A 23,460-nucleotide genomic window follows, 5' to 3' on the forward strand; every position below is an offset into this window, starting at 1 on the left:
TGAATAAATGGGTTCTTTGATATGCCAAATCTAACTGTGTATGTAGATTCTTAATTTTTGGTCCAGTTTTCAAATTGGTCTACATTAAGGTCCAAAGGGTCCAAAATTAAACTAAGTTTGATTTTAACAAAAATTAAATTCTTGGGCTTATTTGATATGCTTTATCTAAATATGTACTTTGATTTTTGATTATGGGCCCAGTTTTCAAGTTGGTCCAAATCAGGATTCCATATCAAGTATTGTGCAATAGCAAGAAATTTTCAATTGCACAGTATTGCACAATAGCAAGAAATATCTAATTGCACAATATTGTGCAATAGCAATTAATTTTCAATTGGAGTTATCTTTCTTTGTATAGAATAGTAGTTGATAATATATGTTGGAAATTTGCCAGACATGACTATGATGTCATTTTCTATTTTTATTTGCCAATAACTTTATGTAAATAACTTCATTGGAAATTTGCCAATATAAAATGTTGCTGATGAAGCTTTTTTTCCTTATCTTATCTAAAAAGTTTTTAGATAATGTATGTTGGACATTTGCCAGACATGACTATGATGTCATTTTCTATTTTTATTTGCCAATAACTTTATGTAAATAACTTCATTGGAAATTTGCCAATATAAAATGTTGCTGATGAAGTTTTTTTATAGTTTTTTTTATTGTTTTATACAATAAACAATGTATATTCACTTTTACTACCAACCAATCTTTACCATTCAGTGATAACAAGCACTTTATTTTACATTTTAATATTTTATGATATATTTAAAAGAGTAGTTATTGTTGCAAACTCCATTAGAAATTTGAATTATTATCAGTTTTGGAAAAAGGGAAACGGGGATGTGAAAAAAAGCGGGGGGGGGGGGGTTTAAATTTTTCTCATTTCAGATTTCATAAATAAAAAGAAAATTTCTTCAAACATTTTTTTGAGAGGATTAATATTCAACAGCATAGTGAATTGCTCAAAGGCAAAAAAAAACTTTTAAGTTCATTAGACCACATTCATTCTGTGTCAGAAACCTATGCTGTGTCAACTATTTAATTTTAGATTTAAAAAGTTTGAAGAAGAAATCTTTAATTGATTTGTAAAATCTTGACATTTGTTTTGTGTAAAAAAAAAACATGTAATGTCAAAAATTTGATCACAATCCAAATTTAGTGCTGTATCACGCTTGAATGTTTTGTCCATACTTGCCCCAACTGTTCAGGGTTCGACCTCTGCGGTCGTATAAAGCTGCGCCCTGCGGAGCACCTGGTTTACACATGCATAATGGGAAAAGAAAACATTACTTGACTCAGTTGCTTTAAAAACTTTTTATTATACCTAGATGCAGAGGAGTTATCACTCAACAGAGAATTGTATGAGAACATAGGAATTGTAGTATTTGGTTCACAGACTGAAATACTATCACCTTTAACAATGGACTACAGTGATCTAGTGGCTAAGATATGTAAGTATTTATCATTGCTATTCCTGGCAGTAAAAAAGAAATGTTGAAAGGGACATCCAAAATATAGCTTTTGTAAGATTCTTATTAATCACAAGATGTACTTTTGCTTTTACTTTTTAATCTGAATTTTTTATAGGATTATCTTTTTTTGTTGTATCTGCAACTGCTCCTGAACCACTAGTCAGAATAATATGACACATTAAAAGAACCTTAATCACAAAAAGTACTTTTGCACTTCTTTTCTACATCTGAATGACTTTTGGGGCTTACTTTTTTTTTTATTGTTTTCCATTCTCTAACTTTTGTTTGCCTAAACAAAATGTTATGAAACTTATTCACAATGCTTATTACTATAAAACACATATCAAGTTTAAATTATGTGGCATTGTTTTTAACTTTTAAAAGTTTTGCCCCTTTACATATGGGATTTTTTTTTTTATGCCCCACCTATGATACGATAGTAGAGGGGCATTATGTTTTCTGGTCTGTGCGTCCGTTCGTTCGTTCGTCCGTCTTTGCGTCCGTTCACTTCAGGTTAAAGTTTTTGGTCAAGGTAGTTTTTGATGAAACTGAAGTCCAATCAACTTGAAACTTAGTACACTTGTTGCTTATGATATGATCTTTCTAATTTGAAAGCCAAATTAGACTTTTGGCCCCAATTTCACGGTCCACTAAACATAGAAAATGAAAGTGGGAGTTTCAGGTTAAAGTTTTTGGTCAAGGTAGTTTTTGATGAAGCTGAAGTCCAATCAACTTGAAACTTAGTACACTTGTTGCTTATGATATGATCTTTCTAATTTGAAAGCCAAATTAGACTTTTGGTACCAATTTCACGGTCCACTGAACATAGAAAATGAAAGTGGGAGTTTCAGGTTAAAGTTTTTGGTCAAGGTAGTTTTTGATGAAGCTGAAGTCCAATCAACTTGAAACTTAGTACACTTGTTGCTTATGATATGATCTTTCTAATTTGAAAGCCAAATTAGACTTTTGGCCCCAATTTCACGGTCCACTGAACATAGAAAATGAAAGTGGGAGTTTCAGGTTAAAGTTTTTGGTCAAGGTAGTTTTTGAAGAAGTTGAAGTCCAATCAACTTAAAACTTAGTACACTTGTTTCCTATATGGTATGATCTTTCTAATTTTAATGCCAAATTACATTTTCTACCCAATTTCACGGTCCATTAAACATGGAAAATGATAGTGCGAGTGGGGCATCTGTGTACTTAGGACACATTCTTGTTTGGTTTCTGTTCTCTCAACCAAATGTTATCAAACTTATATATAAAATGAAATGTATATTACCACAAAAAAAACACAGGCCAAGTTAAAATTTTGTTTGCTTTACTTTTACCGTTCTAGAGTTATGTCCCTTTGCAAATGAAAATATTATTTTCATTTCCATTCTTTGACTTTAGATGCCTCAACCAAATATGAAACTTATACACAATGCTTATAACCACAAAACACAGTTCAAGTGTGAATTTTGATGGCTTCACTTTTACTGTTCTAGAGTTATGTCCCTCTACAAATGGAAAAATTACTGGATTTTTATACGACCGCAAAAATTCAAAATTTTTTGGTCATATATTGGTATCACGTTGGCGTCGTCGTCCAAAGACATTTGGTTTTCGCACTCTAACTTTAGTAAAAGTAAATAGAAATCTATGAAATTTAAACAGAAGGTTTATGACCATAAAAGGAAGGTTGGGATTAATTTTGGGTGTTTTGGTCCAAACAGTTTAGGAATTAGGGGCCAAAAAGGGCCCAAATAAGCATTTTTCTTGGTTTTCGCACAATAACTTTAGTATAAGTAAACAGAAATCTATGAAATTTTAATATAAGGTCTATAACCACAAAAGGAAGGTTGGGATTGATTTTGGGAGTTTTAGTCCCAATAGTTTTGGAATTAGGGGCCAAAAACAGGTCCCAAATAAGCATTTTTCTTGGTTTTTGCACAATAACTTTAGTATAAATTAATAGAAATCTATGAAATTTTAACACAAGATTTATGACCACAAAAGGAAGATTGGGATTGATTTTGGGAGTTTTTGACCGAACAAATTAGGGGCCAAAAGGGTCCAAAATTAAACTTTGTTTGATTTCATCAAAAAATGACTTATTGGGGTTCTTTGATATGCCAAATCTAACCGTGTATTCAGATTCTTAATATTTGGTCCTGTTTTCAAATTGGTCTACATTAAGGTCTGAAGAGTCCAAAATTAAACTTAGCTTGATTTTAACAAAAATTGAATTCCTGGGGTTCTTTGATATGCTGAATCTAAACATGTACTTAGATTTTTGATTATGGGCCCAGTTTTCAAGTTTGGCCAAATCGGGGTCCAAAATTATTATATTAAGTATTGTGCAATAGCAAGAAATTTTCTATTGCACAGTATTGCGCAATAGCAAGAAATCTTCAATTGCACAGTATTGTGCAATAGCCAGAAATCTTCAATGTACAGTATTGCGCAATAGCAAGAAATATCTAATTGCACAATATTGCGCAATAGCAAGAAATTTTCAATTGCACAGTTTTGCGCAATAGCAAGAAATATTCAATTGCACAGTATTGTCCCGTTTTCAAATTGGTCTACATTAAGGTCCAAAGGGTCAAAATTTAAACTTTGTTTGATTTCAACAAAAATTGAATATATGGGGTTCTTCATTATGCTGAATCTTACCATGTATTTAGATTTTTAATATTTGGGCCCGGTTATCAAATTGGTCCACATTGAGGTCTAAAGGATCTAAAATTGAACATTATTTAATTTCATCAAAAATTGAATTCTTGGGGTTATATGATATGCTGAATCTAACCATGTATTTAGATTTTGGATATTGGACCATAATAGGTAAATGTCCAATTTAAAATTTTTAAGTTTTTATGTTTAAGTTCTTAGACCACATTCATTCTGTGTCTCCAACTGTTCAGGGTTCGACCTCTGTGGTCGTATAAAACTGCACCCTGCGGAGCATCTGATTCATTTCTGATCTCTATGTTTAGTTTGCCTCAAGAAAATGTTATAAAACATATACAGAATGCTTATTACCTCAGATCAAGTACAAATTTGAGTAGCGTCACTCTTACAGTTCTTGAGTTATATCTCTTTATAATATTAAATGCAATCATTCCCCAGTTATTTTACACTTCAGTACACGTATGGGAGGGGATATTTTGCAACTCTGCTTTAATTTCTGATTACAATTTATTGAAATTATCAGACAATCTTAACCAGATAATGCTAACCAAGATAATTTTGTAGATCAATTGAAACCTGAGGGAACATCAGCACTACATACAGCTTTAGTTTTATGCAGTATTGCTCTCAAAGAGAAAGGTACACTTGTAGACAGATTTTTTTTTACATAAAATTATTATTTTATTGAATTTTGCTCTATTTACTAAAAGCCTTAAAGAAAAGTACAGTTAAGTTTCATTGGTCACCATTTTATGTGTGAATGTGTCATCGCCCATAAAATTACAAATCATATTTAGCCATGCCTTACTCATTAACATATATACATGTACATCCACTCAAACTTACCTTTTTTACATAACATATATTAATTCATAAAAGGTGTACTATGTATATAACTAAGTATCTAAATGTGGTTCTTAAGGAGGCCTGAGGGTATAAAAGTTTCATAAAAAAATAAAACATTTTTGTATTTCATTACAAATTTTAATTTATTACTTTATTAGTTGTTACTTTATCATATGGTACAAAAATCATTCACAAAAATCAATTCGTTTTGGCCCCAGATGACTTTTAAAATGTACATATTGAAAAGGCTCCAAATTATCTCCCTTTAGTGCAAAAATGTCATTTTTTTGCATTAGATTGTAATATCTTTTTTAACTCATAGGTGACCTATATTTTTTATAATTATTTTCAAATAAGCTGTACTTAAAGTAAACTATTGTTAAATTTGTGAGATTTCTGTAATTTAGTTCTTTTTTTATTTCGATATTACCTCTATTTCTACTATTAGTTCAACACAGAAAAAGTACCTTTACAAAAATGTATGTTTCTTTCGAAGGCAGATTGTGAGCGTAAATGAACGTTGACCCCATTTTTTTATTTTATTTTTCTATTAAGTATAAGATAAAGTTCATTTATAGAAAAATATAGCAAAATCCTATATTAAGAAAAAAAAAATGATTTAGACCTGCGAGCCCCCCCTTAAGTAAATCTTTACAGACATTTTCTGTTTTTTTTCTGTTTTTCATTACAAAAAGTTTATAGTTTGTGTAATAAATATAACAAGTAAGAATTTGATAAAAATGAGAAATTACTTTAAATAGAAAAGCAACATAAGATAAGTACACTGATAGGCTGCTCCAAGCTTTTCATGATGACTGGATTTTTTTTTTTGTTTATTCAGGAGGGCCTATGTCAATGGGAGGATATATTGTACCACCAAGAATTGTTGTTTTCTCTGATGGAAGACCCACAGATGATTCACAAATGAATGACGTATTATCAGAATATGCACCAAAGCCACCTGAGGTAAAGATGTCAGACCACTAATTAACCCACTAGAAAATGTAAAAGTAGCCTTACTCAAATAAAAAACAGTGCTTTTGAATTTTTTATACCTAAACTTGCTTATGAAGTTACATGGATGTAAGTGTTTTCTGATTGAGAAATAAATTTTGATCATTTTGAGCCAAAATTTACTTGTGCATGTACATGCAACACAATTTTAAGGTAGATGTTCCCAATAGTATTGTTAGTTATAAGAAATGCTATATTTAGTAGTGGTGGTTTTTCTAAAACATAAAGTTTCACTACATGACTTTAAACCATGGTTGAAAATTGAGATGAGGAAAGTTGATACATTCATAATTTAGGATAATCATGGTTTATTAAGGTAAAATAATAAATAGAGATGGGGAAAATTCAAAACAAATGGTTGAAGATATAGGGATTTTTATGCCCCACCTACGATAGTAGGGGGCATTATATTTCCTGGTCTGTGCGTCCGTTTGTTTGTCTGTCTGTCCATCTGTCCCTCTTCAAGGTAAAGTTTTGGTTAAAGTTTTTGGTCAAGGTAGTTTTTGATGAAGTTGAAGTCCAATCAACTTGAAACTTAGTACACATGTTCCCAATGATCTGATCCTTCTTATTTTAATGTCAAATTAGTTTTTTACCCATCCCAATTTCATGGTCCACTGAACATGGAAACTGATAGTGAAAGTGGGGCATCTGTGTACTGGGGACACATTCTTGTTAATTAGTGGTATCACACTTAAAAGTTGTATTTGTTATTTTCCTCTTATCTTATTTAATTCAGTCAGAGTCTAATGTAGTAATTTAAAAAATAAAGAAATAGGGTATGATTTTATATGAGACAACTATCCTTCACAGACCAAATGACTTCACCTTTAAAAATGTTAAATTTGTGTTGTTTGTTTTAGATAGGAGAGAGAGTGAAAGTTATGGTTCAGAAGTTACATCACCAAGGATATACACTGTTTACTGTTCCTGTTGGTAGTCATGTTAATAGGGTAAGTTGTTGTTCAGAAGTTACACCTCCAAGGATATACACGGTTTACTGTTCCTGTTGGTAGTCATGATAATAGGATAAGTTGTTGTTCAGAAGTTACACCTCCAAGGATATACACTGTTTACTGTTGGTAGTCATGTTAATAGGGTAAGTTGTTGTTCAGGGTAAGTTGTTGTTCAGAAGTTACATCACCAAGGATATACACTGTTTACTGTTCCTGTTGGTAGTCATGTTAATAGGGTAAGTTGATGTTCAGAAGTTACACCTCCAAGGATATACACTGTTTACTGTTTCTGTTGGTAGTCATGTTAATAGGGTAAGTTGTTGTTCAGAAGTTACACCTCCAAGGATATACAGTGTTTACTGTTCCTGTTGGAAGTCATGTTAATAGGGTAAGTTGTTGTTCAGAAGTTACACCTCCAAGGATATACACTGTTTACTATTCCTGTTGGTAGTCATGTTAATAGGGTAAGTTGTTGTTCAGAAGTTACACCTCCAAGGATATACACTGTTTACTGTTCCTGTTGGAAGTCATGTAAATAGGGTAAGTTGTTTTACACCTCCAAGGATATACAATGTTTACTGTTCCTGTTGGAAGATGTTAATAGGGTGAGTTGTTGTTCATGTTTTAAGTCTTTTTAACTGAGGGGCATAAGTGACGAAGAGTTCTCATTCATCATTCTCTCTGTAAACTCAAATTTTGTTCATTGAACCAAACTTCTTTGTGTGATCTTTCATGCGTGTATATAAGAAAGAAGATGAGGTTTGATAGCCAATGAGACATCCCTTCACAAGAGACCAAATGACACAGAAATTAACAACTATAGTATATGTCACTGTACAAATATAGCATTCTAATGAAACAATTAGTACTTGTTTTGAGCCCTGGTTATTGATGGCATTATACCATGAGTAACTTGTTTGTGCATGTGTTCATCCAGATATTGGTGTATTTTTTCATCCAACATTTCAGAAAATCTTCAGTTCTATAGACATTGTTTATCGGATTAGTTTTGGGGCTCCCCATAAGAAAACATGGACTAAATTACCATATGGGTTGGCATCTTGTATCTGCAAGATATCCTTAATAACTGTCTAGATATTCAAGTCTCAAGTGACCAAAACCACAAACTAAATCAACAGAACAATTAGTTTTATCCAGTTTTTAACCTGTTTTTAATCGTGCACAACTTGCCAGAATACTTATCATGTTGAATGTGGGCAGTATATGAAAGAAGAAGAAGAAAAATTTTGAGTAGTAATTCTTTCATAATGACATCTTATAACATCTTACTTTAATTTTTTATCTGCATAATTTCCAATTAAAAGATTGACTTTGCCAAGCACCCTTAAAATGAATGAGCAGGATTTTAATAAAAGCCTAGATCACATTTTTTATACGACCGCAAACAATTTTTTGCTTCGTAAAATGCTATCATGTCATCGTCTGAGTCGTCGTCCGAAGACGCATTTAGCGTCAGGACAATAACTTTAGTTTAAGTGAAAGGATCTCTATAATTTTTTACTAGAAGGTTCAATACTACTAAAGGAAGGTTGGGATTGATTTTGGGGGTTATGGTCCCAACAGTTTTGGAATTAGGGGCCTAAATAAGCATTTTTGTAGTTTCCAGGCAATAACTTGTTTAAGTTTATAAATCTCTCTGAAATTATACCACAGGTTTCCATACCACAAAGGGATTGTTCGTATCAACTTTTAGGCTGTTATAGCTCAAACCATTTAGGAATTAGTGGCAAAAAAGTGGGGGACTAGATTTTTCTGGTTAATGGACAATTAAGACAATTTAAAAGCAGTGTAAGGGAGGTAACTCAAATACATTTAAAATACAATGTTGTGTATGTTTGGATTTACCTCCCTTACACTACTTGTAAATTATGTATAAAGAAATGTCAGGTTTTGAACTATTTCGAAAAAAAGGGGGTGTCAATAGGCAACAGCATATGTAGTGAATTGCACAAAAGCAAAAAAAGGGGGTAAACATTTTTTTTAGTGGTGGATTGGGGAGGGGGGCAATTTGCTACAGCATAGTATATTGCACAAAAGCAAAAATGGGGAGGTTAACTTTTTTTTTTGGGGGGGGGGGGAGTTCAATTCACAACAGCATAGTGAATTGCACAAAAGCAAAAAATATATAGATTCAAATCATATAACCAATTCTAAGTTATTTGACTATAGTAATTCTGTGTCAGAAACCTATAATGTGTCAAATATTTAATTACAATCCAAATTCAGACCTGTATCAAGGGCGAATATTTTTGTCCATTTTTGTCCCAACTGTTCAGGGTTGGACCTCTGCAGTTGTATCCAGCTGTGCTTGGCGAAGCAATTTATTGAGAACATGTTTTCACTTGTATTTCATCTAAAACTGATTTTGACCACATAAAACTGAGAAAAAAAATTGAATAATATTGAAAATTCTTTTAAAAAAATGTTTTTTTTTATTTGTTATCATGTTTATTTGCTTCAGATGTTTCTGCAAGATATGGCTAAAATAGGAGGTGGAAAGTTGATAGACATGGAGGATTCTAGATTTATAAAGAAATACTTTCATTACCAGGTCAGTGAAACACTTTATAAATCAAAATGGACAAGAAAGGATATTGTGTATCAAATCAGGTCACCATAAATCACTACATGCACAAGAAAAACCAAAGCACATAACAGTGTTTTGTTGCCGCTCTTCAACACAAAGTCACAGTGAAGCCTTTATTAGATCTGGATTAGACACTGTATTATAAATACCAGGGGCGGATCCAGCCATTTTAAAAAGGGAGGGTTCCCAACCCAGGATGAAGGGGAGGGGGTTCCAACCACATGTCCCCATTCAAATGCATTGATCGTCCAAAAAAAGGGGGGGTTCCAACCACGGAACCCCCCCTCCCGGATCTGCCACTGTAAACACTGTTAATTCATAATTTACAGTGATTAGGCGTTGTTAATACATGTACTGTTAATTCAGAGTTTAATGATTAGTTGGTGTTAATACTGTTAATTCAGAATTTTTGGTAAATAGGTGTTGTAATTACTGATAATTCAGAAGTTAATGTGTGCATTAATTGGTGTGAATCTTCAATAATCGACAATAATGCAAAATTATTAAATACTATTTATACGTTCTTCTTTTATTTTAACTAAGAATAAACATCACATTAGGACATTATGAAGAAATAAGTTAATTTTTGGGGAGATTTTACTTGTGCAGACATGAAAATTATAAATTCCAGAAATTTTATACATTTATTTTTGACCTTGTGTTATTTTATTTATTAGGTTGTCGCTGGTAATGTGATACAAAAATGTCATGAAACAGGAAATCCTAAAAGTTATGCAGAATATATACAAAGAGAAGTAAATCAACATGAATCTGGTCTCGACTCAGATGATATTGTAAGTGTTATATTCTGTGGACTCACTATTATTTTCAGGGGATACCAATATATACAAAAAGACTCAACTTTCTCACCAATATGAAAATAAAATGAAACATGTTATGGAGTGAGTTACAAAAAGGAGTAAACATTCATTACACTAAGGTCAGGAGAATACATGTATGTTTTTATCAGAGTGCCATTTATATTCAGGTGTGTTTTATCTAAGAAAAAAACCTTATATAGGGCTGCTCTTTTTGTTATACAAAAAATATTAGATATAATACAAAAGGAAGGTTTTTCTGGGCGGGGTGACACTTGTAGGAGCAGCAATTTTCTCATGTAACTGGCCACCTAAAAACTCCAAGAATTGTTATAAGGGTTCTTCAACCTATAGAGAGCATTGTACTATCTGTCCACGAGGCATCAGATTTAGTGTCCCTAATCTGACTGGCAGTGGCTGTATATGAATACATCCCATACAGCATGTACAGCCAAACTAAAGTCCAAATTTAGCAGGGTTTTAGATAGTTTTACTGCCGGTAAAAAGAAGACCAAGTTTCCCTTGGAGTTTTCGACTGTAGGAGTGTCTTCATCAGATAGTTGACATCTTGACATCTTTTTATGCCAAACTGTAGCGGAGGGGGCATTAAGTTTTACCCTTGTCTGTACGTACGTACGTCCCAAAATTGGTTTCGGTTCTCTAACTTGAGTTTGCCTCAACAAAATGTAATGAATCTTATACCCTATGCTTATTACCACATAACACAGATGAAATTTGAATTTTAGTGGTGTCATTTTAACCATTCTAAAGTTATACCCCTTTATAATTGGAAAAATTGCAAAATGTCTAGTTTCAGTTCTTCAACCTATAGAGAGCATTGTACTATCTGTACACGAGTCACGAGCTTAAGTTTGCCTCAATGAAATGTTATAAAACTTATGCACAATACTTATTGGGGGTCTCATTGGGGGGTTCCGATCCCAGATCCCGCTTATTGTTTTGTCAGATTCCCGTATCCCGCTTACACTATGTACGTAAGCAATTCTCATTTTTTTGTCATTTCCCGGGTCCCGCTAGACCTCATTTCCCATTTTCACGACACAGTAATTTGACTTTCACGTGTCACGCTTACAAAAAATCAGCAATCCCGCATCACGCTTAGACCCCAATGAGACCCACCTTATTATCACAAAATACAGATCAAGTTTGAATTTTGGTGGTGTCACTTTCACAATTCTCCATTTATTTATTCTAATAATCTTAAATATGTCATTCAGTTATTATAAATAAATTTTCTTGTTTTATATTTAATTTGTAGAGTCATATAACAGAAATTATCCACATTTCCAAAGAACTTGATGATGAGGAACATGACAATTTACCGTCTCTTGGTAGCAGAGTACAGATATTAGGAGGAGAAGCCTCATCTGAACCTTTACAATATGGAACAACGGTACAAAATCTCCCTGATGGTAAGTCTTATAGCAGCAAAGGTGACATTGAGTGAAAGAGGGGCAGGAGGACCTTTTCAGAACATCAGGATTAGGCCTTTTTTCACAGGAATTTGGGATTGGGCCTTTATTTTCTTGGAATTCAGGTTTTATCCTTATGGGAACTTAGGAAATTAATGATAGTTTTGTCAGGATCCAGAAAAGAATGCTTATTTTTTTCAGTGAATTCTGAATCATACCCCTACCTACTGCCCTCATGATAGTATCAGGAAAATCTGCTGCTGAACAGTTAGCTCTAATCTTAACTAGTTAATAATTTCAAAGATCATTGATAATAAATAAAATTATAAAGTTAATGTATGGTGTGACTTTTCTCCATTTTCAATGGCCAGTAGGACTATTTGTAACAACATAGTTTACTGCGAACAAATTATTTTTTTAGAATTTAGATAACCATGTCATATGTTGTTTTCAAACCAAAATGGAATAACGTGTAATGGTACTAGTGGTGTATTCTCTCATGTATAAGAAATTGATAATAAAAAAAACTTTTGCTGTAAGTGTTTGTAATTATTTCCCCAAAAAAGCAATACATTCTGTGAGTTTGAATGGTGAAAGTTTTTTTATATATTTATCTGACAGAGTAAACTGTCTATTAAATTTTATACCAATGCAGTATTTGTGAAGATTTGCTCTTGTTTATCTAAATGTTCTTTAGCAACAAAAGATTAAGACTAGATTAAAACCTTAGTTGATTATCGAAGTAATTTTTATTACAGGCTGGATAAAGGTTCAGTTAGACAATGGATTAATAAATTTTTACCACTATGTAAATGGTGACCAAGAAGATGTCAAACTAGTCAGCGTACCACGTCTGTTAAAAGAAGATCAGCTGATTGAAGTAGGAGTATTTGTTTGTGAAAAAGGTAACTGTAACTTAATTGTCCTTTCTTAAATAAATGAAAATATTGTGTACATTCTAATTATCCGAAGGGTTTAGCACCAAATTTCTATATATTCCTGCAATTTCATGAGTCAGTCATGTTTGAATCAACAATTCATGGTTGAACAACTAACTTTAAACGTATAAAAACAGAAAAATCATCACATTCAGCTAGATTGCATGCTTAATATGGTATGTTAACAAATATTTTAGCAAATTAAAATTTTGCTTCTTTCCATATCCATTTCTGGTTTTGGTCTGTTTGTCTACCTTGCTCAATCCAAATGTCCCCTGAGACCACTAAGATTTGATAGTGTCACATGCTTCTTAATGATTAAAAAAAATCTTGAGTTGGTTCTTTCCTTTCCTTTTATTTTTTGGTTGGAGAAGGGATTTTGATTTTCTTTAAGTGTTAAATTGACATTTAGTGAAAGATTAGCTCCTGTAAAAAATGAAACAGAAAAGGTATGGCATCATGTTTGTAAATCATATAGCAAATAAATATTTTGCTTAAATTGTTTTTCTTATGAAAGTTAGATATATATAAGTTTCATTTCAATTCTAGGCAAACCTCAGAGAAAAGGAATAGTGTTTAGAGTAACAAACTCAGGATTTGTTGATGTAAGTATAGTATACAATTTAGAGGAAAACAACTTTAAAAGAAGACTGATTAGGTAATCTTTAAATAATAATGAAATGAAATGGGATGTGGTTTGTTTAGATGTCAGAAACATTACATGGACATTTTTCAATTAGTTTTATGTTATATAGATAAAAGAAGATGTGCATGTATTTGTCAATGAGACATCCACCTAAGTACAAAATTAAACAAAGAGATTTAAAGGATAACTTTCAGTCATTAACTGTAGATGACTGTTTACACAATATATCAAGCTCTTAATGTCCTAATTCCATAAATGTTGGGAATAGATTTAATCAAAATATTCAAACATCTGCCATGAGCACCAAATTCTTCAAATAACAAAAATTATTACGATAAGACATAGGATAACAAAGTTCCTGGTTTTGGACATGCACATTCGAATTTTATATGTTGTTTATTATCAAGTCTAATATAACGACCTATAATCGTCAACTAGTATAATCACAATATATCTACCTTTAGCGCAAATGCAGGAATACACAACAACGGCTGTTCCGCGTTACTACCAACTTATTCATACTGCCAAATATTCTCAATTTTCAACATCAAAATCCCCAGTTTATGAAGGCCAAGATCCAGATACAATTTATATATCTCTTTACTACCACAGCAAAATAAACAAACCAGTTCATTTCAATTTATTTTTCACTGTTAAACTGCTAAGGCTCAGGGTAAAATAATCGAATATAAATGCCCAACCCATGGTTAAATGAAAACAAATCTGCAGCTGCCATGAATTATTTCTTAAATCATACCAATCATTTCACAACTTTATTTGATACAAATACAGGTTCGATGGGAAGATGGTACAAAATCCAGACACAAATATGGAGCGGATGGAGAGTTCCAGCTGGAAATACAGTAAGAAATAAATTAAAAATGATTTATACTACAACAGATTGAAAGACAAAAGAAATTATCCTGATTTAGAGTAATTTCTCGCAATTTGATTGACTGATATTGTCCTAATAAATATCAGTACAATTTTTTATCACGTCATATGAATTTTATTGACCCGCTAAATTCTCATATAAGGACAATTGCACACTGTGTAACTAATAACATCTAGCAAATTGTGAAAAAAAGGGGTTAATAATATTTGAAACTGTTTTTTCTTCTTGATAATAACAGAAATGCAATAAAAATGTTTGCAAAGCCAATAACAAATACTCCATTTATATAAGTCTCAATCAAATCATACATAATTTTATTGGGGAATTAAAATTCAACAATTTATTTTTATATCAAATTGGTAAATAACTTTCAAATTATTTTGATAATCATTTTGGTTTTCATTTTATATGCCTGTCTATTATATGAGCTGTTGTTTATTGTTCATCCACCAGTCCCACATAGTATTTCTCACAAGAACAACAGTATGCTTTTTTCCCAGGATTCAGAAAGTAAATGCTTTTTTCCCAGGATTCAGAAAGTAAATGCTTTTTTCCCAGGATTCAGAAAGTAAATGCATGCATTAATTAGTTCATGAATTTATGGAACATGTTTCTTGATAATCAATGTGAATAAAATTTTAAAGAATATGTGTCTATTCATGTAAAGAAATAACTTTTCTCTAATGTATATATATATATATATATATATATATATATATATATATATATATATATATATATATATATATATATATATATATATATATATATATATATATAATGTATATATATATATATTCTATTTTGCATTGCAGCAATGAAGTCGGTTATACTAAAGGTATGTTATTTGCAATATATGTAGACATATAAAATAAAATTTAGAATGGAAATGGGGGAATGTGTCAAAGAGACAACAACCCACCATAGAAACTAAAATTAAAAATAATACAAGACTAACAAAGGCCAGAGGCTCCCGACTTGGGACAGACGTAAAAATGCAAAAAAATAAATAAAAATATGTACATTCTGTCTATTCATTGGGGTAAAATATTTCCAATAGTTATTTAACTACCATACTGCATTTCATATTTATAACTCCTTTTCCTCCTAAACCCCTTGTCAGAATTTGATGAAATTTGATAGTTCAGTAATGTTTTTTTTTATCTCAGTTCTTTCAAACAAAAATAGAGCAGGCATACCAAAAGAATGCTAAAACATGTGTGATAAAAAAAAGTTTCCCATGACCCTGCCTGCCATCCTAGATGGCGGACATGGCTAAAAATAAAATATAGAGGTAAAATGCAGTTTTTGGCTAATATCTCTGACACCAAGGCATTTAGAGCATATCTGGGGTCAAAATGTTTATCTATGGAGATGAATCTGGGTTGCTGCCCCTGAATTGGTAATTTTAAGAAAATTTGGCAGTTTTTAGTTAATATTTCAATATTATTATTATAGATAAAGATAAACTGTTTTAGTTAATATTTCAATATTATTATTATAGATAAAGATAAACTGTTAACAGCAATAATGTACAGCGAAGGTCTACAAAACATCACCACAATGGTCAATTGACCAGTTATGGAGTTATTGTCCTTTATAGTAAATTTTTAACAATTTTCCTAAATTTTGTTAATTTTTTATGGGCATTATGTTTTCTGGTCTGTTCGTTCATTTCTTCATCTGTTCATTTTTCTGTCCCGCTTCAGGTTAGAGATTTTGGTCGAGGTAGTTTTTGATGAAATTGAACTCCAATCAACTTGAACAGAGAAAATGATAGTGTGGATGGGGCATCCGTGTACAAGGGACGCATTCTTGTTGCAAAATAGTTTCTTCTAAAACTTCTGGGCAAAGTTCATTATAGATAGAGATCTGTGGAAGCAGCAAGAATGTTGGGCCATTTATATCGCATTAGATTTGTAATATGAGAATGGTAAACAAACAAAGACAGAAATTTCTAGATATTACCAAATATTTCTAAAACAAAAATGGTTAATATTGTATTGATCTATTTGGAGTATTTGGTAAAATAGTCAAAATGTACTTTTAAAAGAATTCACTTAAAAGTGCTGCACTTTTATTTTACAGCCTTATGGAAATGGCAGGAGCTGAGTATGCAACAATGGATCAGTTTTGATGATGTAAACCAAACAAAAATAGAGCAAGCATACCAAAAGAATGCTAAAACATGTGTGATAGATATGGACAATAATAGGTACAGTTGATAAGGGACGACATCAAAAGTTCAATGTAGGATAAAAAACTTAATTCACATAGTTTTTACACTGACACCCCCACCCCCCTCTTAACTTAATTTGGGAAAAATTGATTTACCAATAGGGATATATGTAAAAATCGATTTTAGATATACAAAACTAGTCGAATTTTAACCCCCCACCCCCAAACTATTTGATTTAAGTTTTTTATCCTACATCGATCTTTTGATGTCGTCCCTAAGTGTAGCGTTAGAAGTGATATTATTGTACGGTGAATTCATTATTATTTGTGGGATACCAATTTTGTTGGATATCGTTTGAATAGGTAGACCACAAATTTTAATGTTCAAATTTTCTATGGGTTGAAGTTTGTATAATTAGCAGACTTAGGAAAACCATGAAATCAAATACCAACAAAAAGCGATTTTTGGGGGGGTAACCCATGAAAATTGTTACCCACAAAAATAAATGAATCTACAGTTCTTATCCCTGTAGTATATAATTTTACTGTAAGCATGCTTGTTATCAAATTAGACACAATATATGGATAATTATGCATAATTCTCTATCTGCTAGATAAAATGAATTTTGGTAGCACAGTTTTCAGATGAAAAATCAGAAATTGCATAAATACTGAAAAAATGTGTAGTAATTGAAAAAAAGAAGGTATTTATTATTTTTTGTAATAGTAGGTTTCTAGGTTATCTTGAAGGTTTTGAATCATTTAATAAAGCTGTTATGAACTAATTGTTTTTAAATTGACTCTGGTACAGCTTTTTCAGTTGTATAGTTCCTATACTCTTCCAATCTCTGGGATAATAGCTAGTCTTTAATGTATACCAGGACCAATACAGAAACAGCTAGTAAATAACACTATTGTTTTGGCCCAATGCAATATTGCTTGAAAAACATGACACCATCAGTAGGTATATATATATATGATGTTCTTGTCATTTCACTGCCTCAGTTTTGATGAATATTAACACTTGTAGAATATCAAATGCACTAACAAGTTTATGTATGTGCGACATAACATTTTTCTCAGGATTATATTCACAAATAATTATATGTGCAATAACCCAATGATATAGATACAATTTGTATTGGTAGGTGTATATTATTGTAGAGAAAAGTGATGCATTATTTAATATTTTCATTACAGAGCAAGAATTGTATTTGATAAAGGACATCTGAAATTCATGGGAGAAGATAATATTATTTTACCTGTAAGAAGATTTGATGACAGCTGACAGATGGAAACTTTAGAATAATATTTTAAATTTGATAACAACACTAAGTACACACCTGAAATGATATGATGAGATACATAAAATTGTTTAAGTATATTGTTTACAATATATATTTATGCTGTACATTTTCTTTTGAGTATGAAAAATATTGTTTTTAGGATTTTTAAATTTGTTTACTGAAATGTAAATCACATAAGTTACACTTATGGTTTTTAAATTTGATTACTGAAATATTAATCACAAAATTTGCATATAGGATTTTTAAATTTGTATACTGAAATGTAAATTATATGAATGAAAATTTGACAAAAAAGAAGTTTTTCAATTTGTAAAATATGTGTGTTTGCTTTTTTTTTTTGTGATTGCGATTTTGATATGTAATTTTATCTGTAGCATACTAGAAATCATTAAGAATTATTTACCTTTTTTAGCTCACCTGGCCCGAAGGGCCAAGTGAGCTTTTCCCATCACTTTGCGTCCGGCGTCGTCCGGCGTCGTCCGGCGTCGTTAACTTTTACAAAAATCTTCTCCTCTGAAACTACTGGGCCAAATTATACCAAACTTGGCCACAATCATCATTGGGGTATCTAGTTTAAAAAATGTGTCCAGTGATCCGGCCATCCAACCAAGATGGCCACCATGGCTAAAAATAGAACATAGGGGTAAAATGCAGTTTTTGGCTTATAACTCAAAAACAGCATTTAGAGCAAATCTTACATGGGTCAAATTGTTTATCAGGTCAATTTCTATCTGTCCTGAAATTTTCAGATGAATTGGGCAACCCGTTGTTGGGTTGCTGCCCCTGAATTGGTAATTTTAAGGAAATTTTACTGTTTTTGGTTATTATCTTGAATATTATTATAGATAGAGATAAATTGTAAACAGCAATAATGTTCAGCAAAGTAAGATTTACAAATAAGTCAACGTGACCGAAATGGTCAGTTGACCCCTTTAAGAGTTATTGCCCTTTATAGTCAATTTTTAACCATTTTTCGTAAATCTTAGTTATCTTTTACAAAAATCTTCTCCTCTGAAACTACTGGGCCAAATTAATCCAAACGTGGCCACAATCATCTTTGGGGTATCTAGTTTAAAAAATGTGTCCAGTGACCTGGCCATCAAATCAAGATGGCTGCCACGGCTAAAAATAGAACATAGGGGTAAAATGCAGTTTTTGGCTTATAACTCAAAAACCAAAGCATTTAGGGCAAATCTTACATGGGTAAAATTGTTTATCAGGTCAAGATCTATCTGCCCTGAAATTTTCAGATAAATCGGACAACCCGTTGTTGGGTTACTGCCCCTGAATTGGTAATTTTAAGGAAATTTTGCTGTTTTTGGTTATCTTAAATATTATTATACATGTTATAGATAGAGATAAACTGTAAACAGCAATAATGTTCAGCAAAGTAAGATTTACAAATAAGTCAACGTGACCGAAATGGTCAGTTGACCCCTTTAAGAGTTATTGCCCTTTATAGTCAATTTTTAACCATTTTTCGTAAATCTTAGTTATCGTTTACAAAAATCTTCTCCTCTGAAACTACTGGGCCAAATTAATCCAAACTTGACCACAATCATCTTTGGGGTATCTAGTTTAAAAAATGTGTCCAGTGACCTGGCCATCAAATCAAGATGGCTGCCACGGCTAAAAATAGAACATAGGGGTAAAATGCAGTTTGGCTTATAACTCAAAAACCAAAGCATTTAATTAGAGCAAATCTGACAATGGGTAAAATTGTTTATCAGGTCAAGATCTATCTATCCTGAAATTTTCAGATGAATCGGACAACCCGTTGTTGGGTTTGCCCCTGAATCGGTAATTTTAAGGAAATTTTGCTGTTTTTGGTTATTATCTTGAATATTATCATAGATAGAGATAAACTGTAAACAGCAATAATGTTCAGCAAAGTAAGATTTACAAATAAGTTAAATTACCAAAATGGTCAATTGACCCCCTAAGGAGTTATTGTCCTTTATAGTCAATTTTTAACAATTTTCATAAAATTTGTAAATTTTTATTAACATTTTCCACTGAAACTACTGGGCCAAGTTCATTACAGATAGAGATAATTGTAAGCAGCAAGACTGTTTAGTAAAGTAAGATGTACAAACACATCACCATCACCAAAACACAATTTTGTCATGAATCCATAAGCTTCCTTTGTTTAATATTCACATAGACCAAGGTGAGCGACACAGGCTCTTTAGAGCCTCTAGTTAAATAAGATGATTGCTATTCCAGTTCTACAATACAGAATTTTTTTATGATTCTCCTTTGCATATTGACAAGTTGTAAACAGTTATTTGCCATTAATGAAAGTATATTATTAATATAGCAACCCTTATGTAGTAAAAAAAAAAAAGACAAACTGCACGTAAGCAAAATAACACATGAAAATTTACCAATTTTTATTTGGTGCACTGTTGTACACTTAGAATGTAACTAATCAGTTTCCTTCATTTGTTGTTGTCTGGTCTCTATATTAATACAACTATGACATTAATCAAAAATAATTAATAATCTAGAAATGTTGAATCCTGATGACCTTGGGGAAATTACCTTTTCAATTTGATATTGATATAATATTTTTTTTTATTTAAATGACATATATGCATGTTCACATTAATTGCTCATCAACTCCCGATACTTATAGCCAGAGTATATGTGAGAAATGACTTGTTAATCTTCCTTTTTGGTCTATAAAAAAAAAACATTCAGATAAATAAAAAAGTTTTTTTGTCATTTTATCAAAATATATGAGAGTCCCATGCTTGCTGCAAGCACTTTGAGGAATTTGTAGGTGACCTCTTAAAATGTGAAATATTTAAACCTTTCAAAATACCCTCTAGTTACATAAGTGATCATTTCCCTAATGGTTAGTGATACTCTATTATATTTACAACTTAAGGTAGTATCTAACACTACAGGGAGATAACTCTGTAAAATCAGCTAAACGTTTTAATTACGTTGTGTTGTTATGGGAATATTAAGCTTCTCAATGATCAAAATTAGTGTTTATCAAACTGATATATAACCAGTGTAATTTTTCTGATAAAATGGTTGGTTCAAATTTTTTGAAATTTTTATATTTTTGGCAAAGGGCCAAAGTAAATACTTTATCAAAATTTTATGAAAATTAAACGAGCCCAATTAATTTTAGTGAAGGTGTTGGGTACCACCTTAACATGCAGAGTTAAATCAATCAATATATACATGAATGTTATTTATTGGCTACCGTATTTTGAATATGTATTTGGTCAATATTATTGTTTGTTATGTAAATGTATAGTCAATAGTCAAGAGTGTAATCAAAAGTAAACATTGAAAAATGTATACACATTCAAGAAAAAAGAAATTCAAGCATTATCAGTAGTAACTCAAATATAGGATAATATTAGAAAAGATTCATTTTGATATGTCACATGCAAGAATAGCTTTTCTTTGTTTTATTATAAAATGGTGGCTTTTATGCTGATCCAAATAATTACTTTTAGCGCTCTGTACATTTTTAAACATTTGTTCTTATTTTATGCTAATTGCCTCGGTGGTCTTGTGATAGTGAGTTTATGTCAGAGTCATAATAATGTGTCTTAGGGGTGACATGCCTTCCTTTGAAATTATACTTTAACTGCTAAATTTTTACCTACTCAAAATAGTTAGCAAAAAGGTGCTTGTGGGCACCAAAGGGGTGTAAAGATTACAAGACCTGTAGGGGTAAATTCAGTAAAAAATCTCCCATTGACTTTAATGCTAATCTATGTGTGGAAATAAATTTATACCTGATTTACCTTTAGAAATTAAAAACTTTCATATATCATTCATGAAAGTACAAATGTAGCCCTATCTTTTGCAACAATAAAAACTTAGGGTCATGCAGCATTTTTGAGCTTTCACATGGCCTTGTTTACAAACAATGTAGATTAACACTGAATTCCTATACTGACCCCCATTACTTTTCAACCCTGTAGGGAAAAAAATAGTACATTCAGCATTTATTATTTTTTTTTTTTTCAACTCTAGTTTTGATCCATCTACCAAAAAATATTTATTACAAACATTATTTACCAATCAGATGAGCACAGGACTTCACTTTTAGACAGAAAGTTCTCCCCCATATGGGCGGTCCCTGATGATGTATATTTATTTACTGAATTTACCCCTGTATTTTGACAATATTTGTAATTGAGTTATCTCCCTTTCTCCATAATAATACATGTAATAATAATAGGTAGAACTGATATACTAATTCACTAATTTGTGTAATTTTCAATAAAATGTGTTTTTCCTAACAAATGTATACTCATAAAATTATACAGATGATAGCTGAAATATAACTTATTGGTTAGATGGTCATTACATAGAAATTTGATTGCATTTTATGCAATTCTTACTCCTAAAAGTCTAGCATCTTCATTTTGTAAGTTAACAGTTTAACCATCTGAACTTGTGTATGTAATATTTGCCACAGGATCATTTAGGCTAAAGAGTAAATTGAAATGACATGTACAAATATTATATTATTGGTTTTCAAAAGATATGAAAAGGATGTGGTACTGGGTTTCTTCATAGGCTTTCAGCTGCTTGATGCTTTCCAAAAGGATGGAAGTTCCCCCTTTAATTGCATAGAAAGTAAAACAAGCCCTATGTAATATAATATCCTGCATATGTATGTTACATTAGAAACGTACATCAAACTATAGTTAAAATAAAATGTAATTATTTTTTATACTTATATTGTTATACAAGATACAAGATAGATGGGCATTTAACGCTTATTACTGCCAAAAACATAATTTTATCATGTTTTGTTATTCTTAGTATACCTGCATCCTCATTATTATTTATTTCAATCACCATCATATGTATGGAAGTAAATTAAAGAACAAAATGATATAGAAGCAAGTATTTGAATAATGTATGCAGATGTCATGTATCGGTTGCTATTGTAAGTTTCAGTTTACTGTGGATTGATTTATTTTCGTGGATATCATTTTTTGTGGATTGCTGAATTCTTACATATTTGTAGATATTTGATTTTGCTTGTCTCTGTATACAAAGCCTATTTAAAATATCTTTTTCGTTGAACATTTTAATTCGTTGTTCACCTGTACCCACGAAACCCACAAAAATTGGTATCCAAGGAATAATAATGAATCTGCAGTATTTAGTCTCAGATTTAATTAAATTTGATTTTAGAACACTTTTTTACATAGATAACTTTCAGCAATACACTTGGAATTTTATCTGGTTTATTTCATCATTTTGTTTTTACTTATATTATTAATGACTTTTGTTTAATTGCTACTTTTGCAATTTCTCATTCTCTTGTTTATATTTGTATTTACCAAGCCTATGTTGCTAGTATAGCTAATGTAATACAGTATCAATTGTAACAGAATTTTTGCTGATCTTTAAAGAGAGATGATTTTACACAAGGAGCATGCAGGACTTGTGAGCTTAATTTGCCCTATAAAATTTGTGTGAATTGATCTGATCCAATGTTTTTTTTTTTATACTCAGATTGTAATATCTTGATCTATCAACTCCAATTGATGATTATGAACAGTTTGTTTAGATGTGATTTTACATATTGTGGTTCAATTTTGATTTTTTATGAAATAGGCAGCCATAAAGTATGTGTATTCTTTAATAATTTAATTTTTGATGTAAAGCGTCTTCTGA

At 31.4% G+C, this 23,460-nt stretch overlaps 1 protein-coding gene across 1 annotated transcript in view; it reads left to right on the forward strand.

Annotated features, from left to right (window-relative positions):
- The window catches only part of LOC143072301 (uncharacterized), a 32,656-nt gene extending 14,246 nt beyond the window's left edge, over positions 1-18,410 (forward strand). The window contains exons 9-21 of the mRNA XM_076247171.1: positions 1,335-1,457; positions 4,719-4,793; positions 5,842-5,966; positions 6,878-6,967; positions 9,453-9,542; positions 10,256-10,372; positions 11,676-11,829; positions 12,588-12,734; positions 13,317-13,372; positions 14,206-14,276; positions 15,124-15,146; positions 16,397-16,523; positions 17,687-18,410. Coding sequence (XP_076103286.1) covers positions 1,335-1,457; positions 4,719-4,793; positions 5,842-5,966; positions 6,878-6,967; positions 9,453-9,542; positions 10,256-10,372; positions 11,676-11,829; positions 12,588-12,734; positions 13,317-13,372; positions 14,206-14,276; positions 15,124-15,146; positions 16,397-16,523; positions 17,687-17,774 — 1,286 coding nt within the window. The 3' untranslated portion in view covers positions 17,775-18,410. The remainder of the gene's footprint in view (positions 1-1,334; positions 1,458-4,718; positions 4,794-5,841; positions 5,967-6,877; positions 6,968-9,452; positions 9,543-10,255; positions 10,373-11,675; positions 11,830-12,587; positions 12,735-13,316; positions 13,373-14,205; positions 14,277-15,123; positions 15,147-16,396; positions 16,524-17,686) is intronic.
- The last annotated feature ends 5,050 nt before the right edge of the window (positions 18,411-23,460 follow it).

This window comes from Mytilus galloprovincialis, chromosome 4 (assembly GCF_965363235.1).
Source record: "Mytilus galloprovincialis chromosome 4, xbMytGall1.hap1.1, whole genome shotgun sequence".
Lineage (NCBI taxonomy): Eukaryota > Metazoa > Mollusca > Bivalvia > Mytilida > Mytilidae > Mytilus > Mytilus galloprovincialis.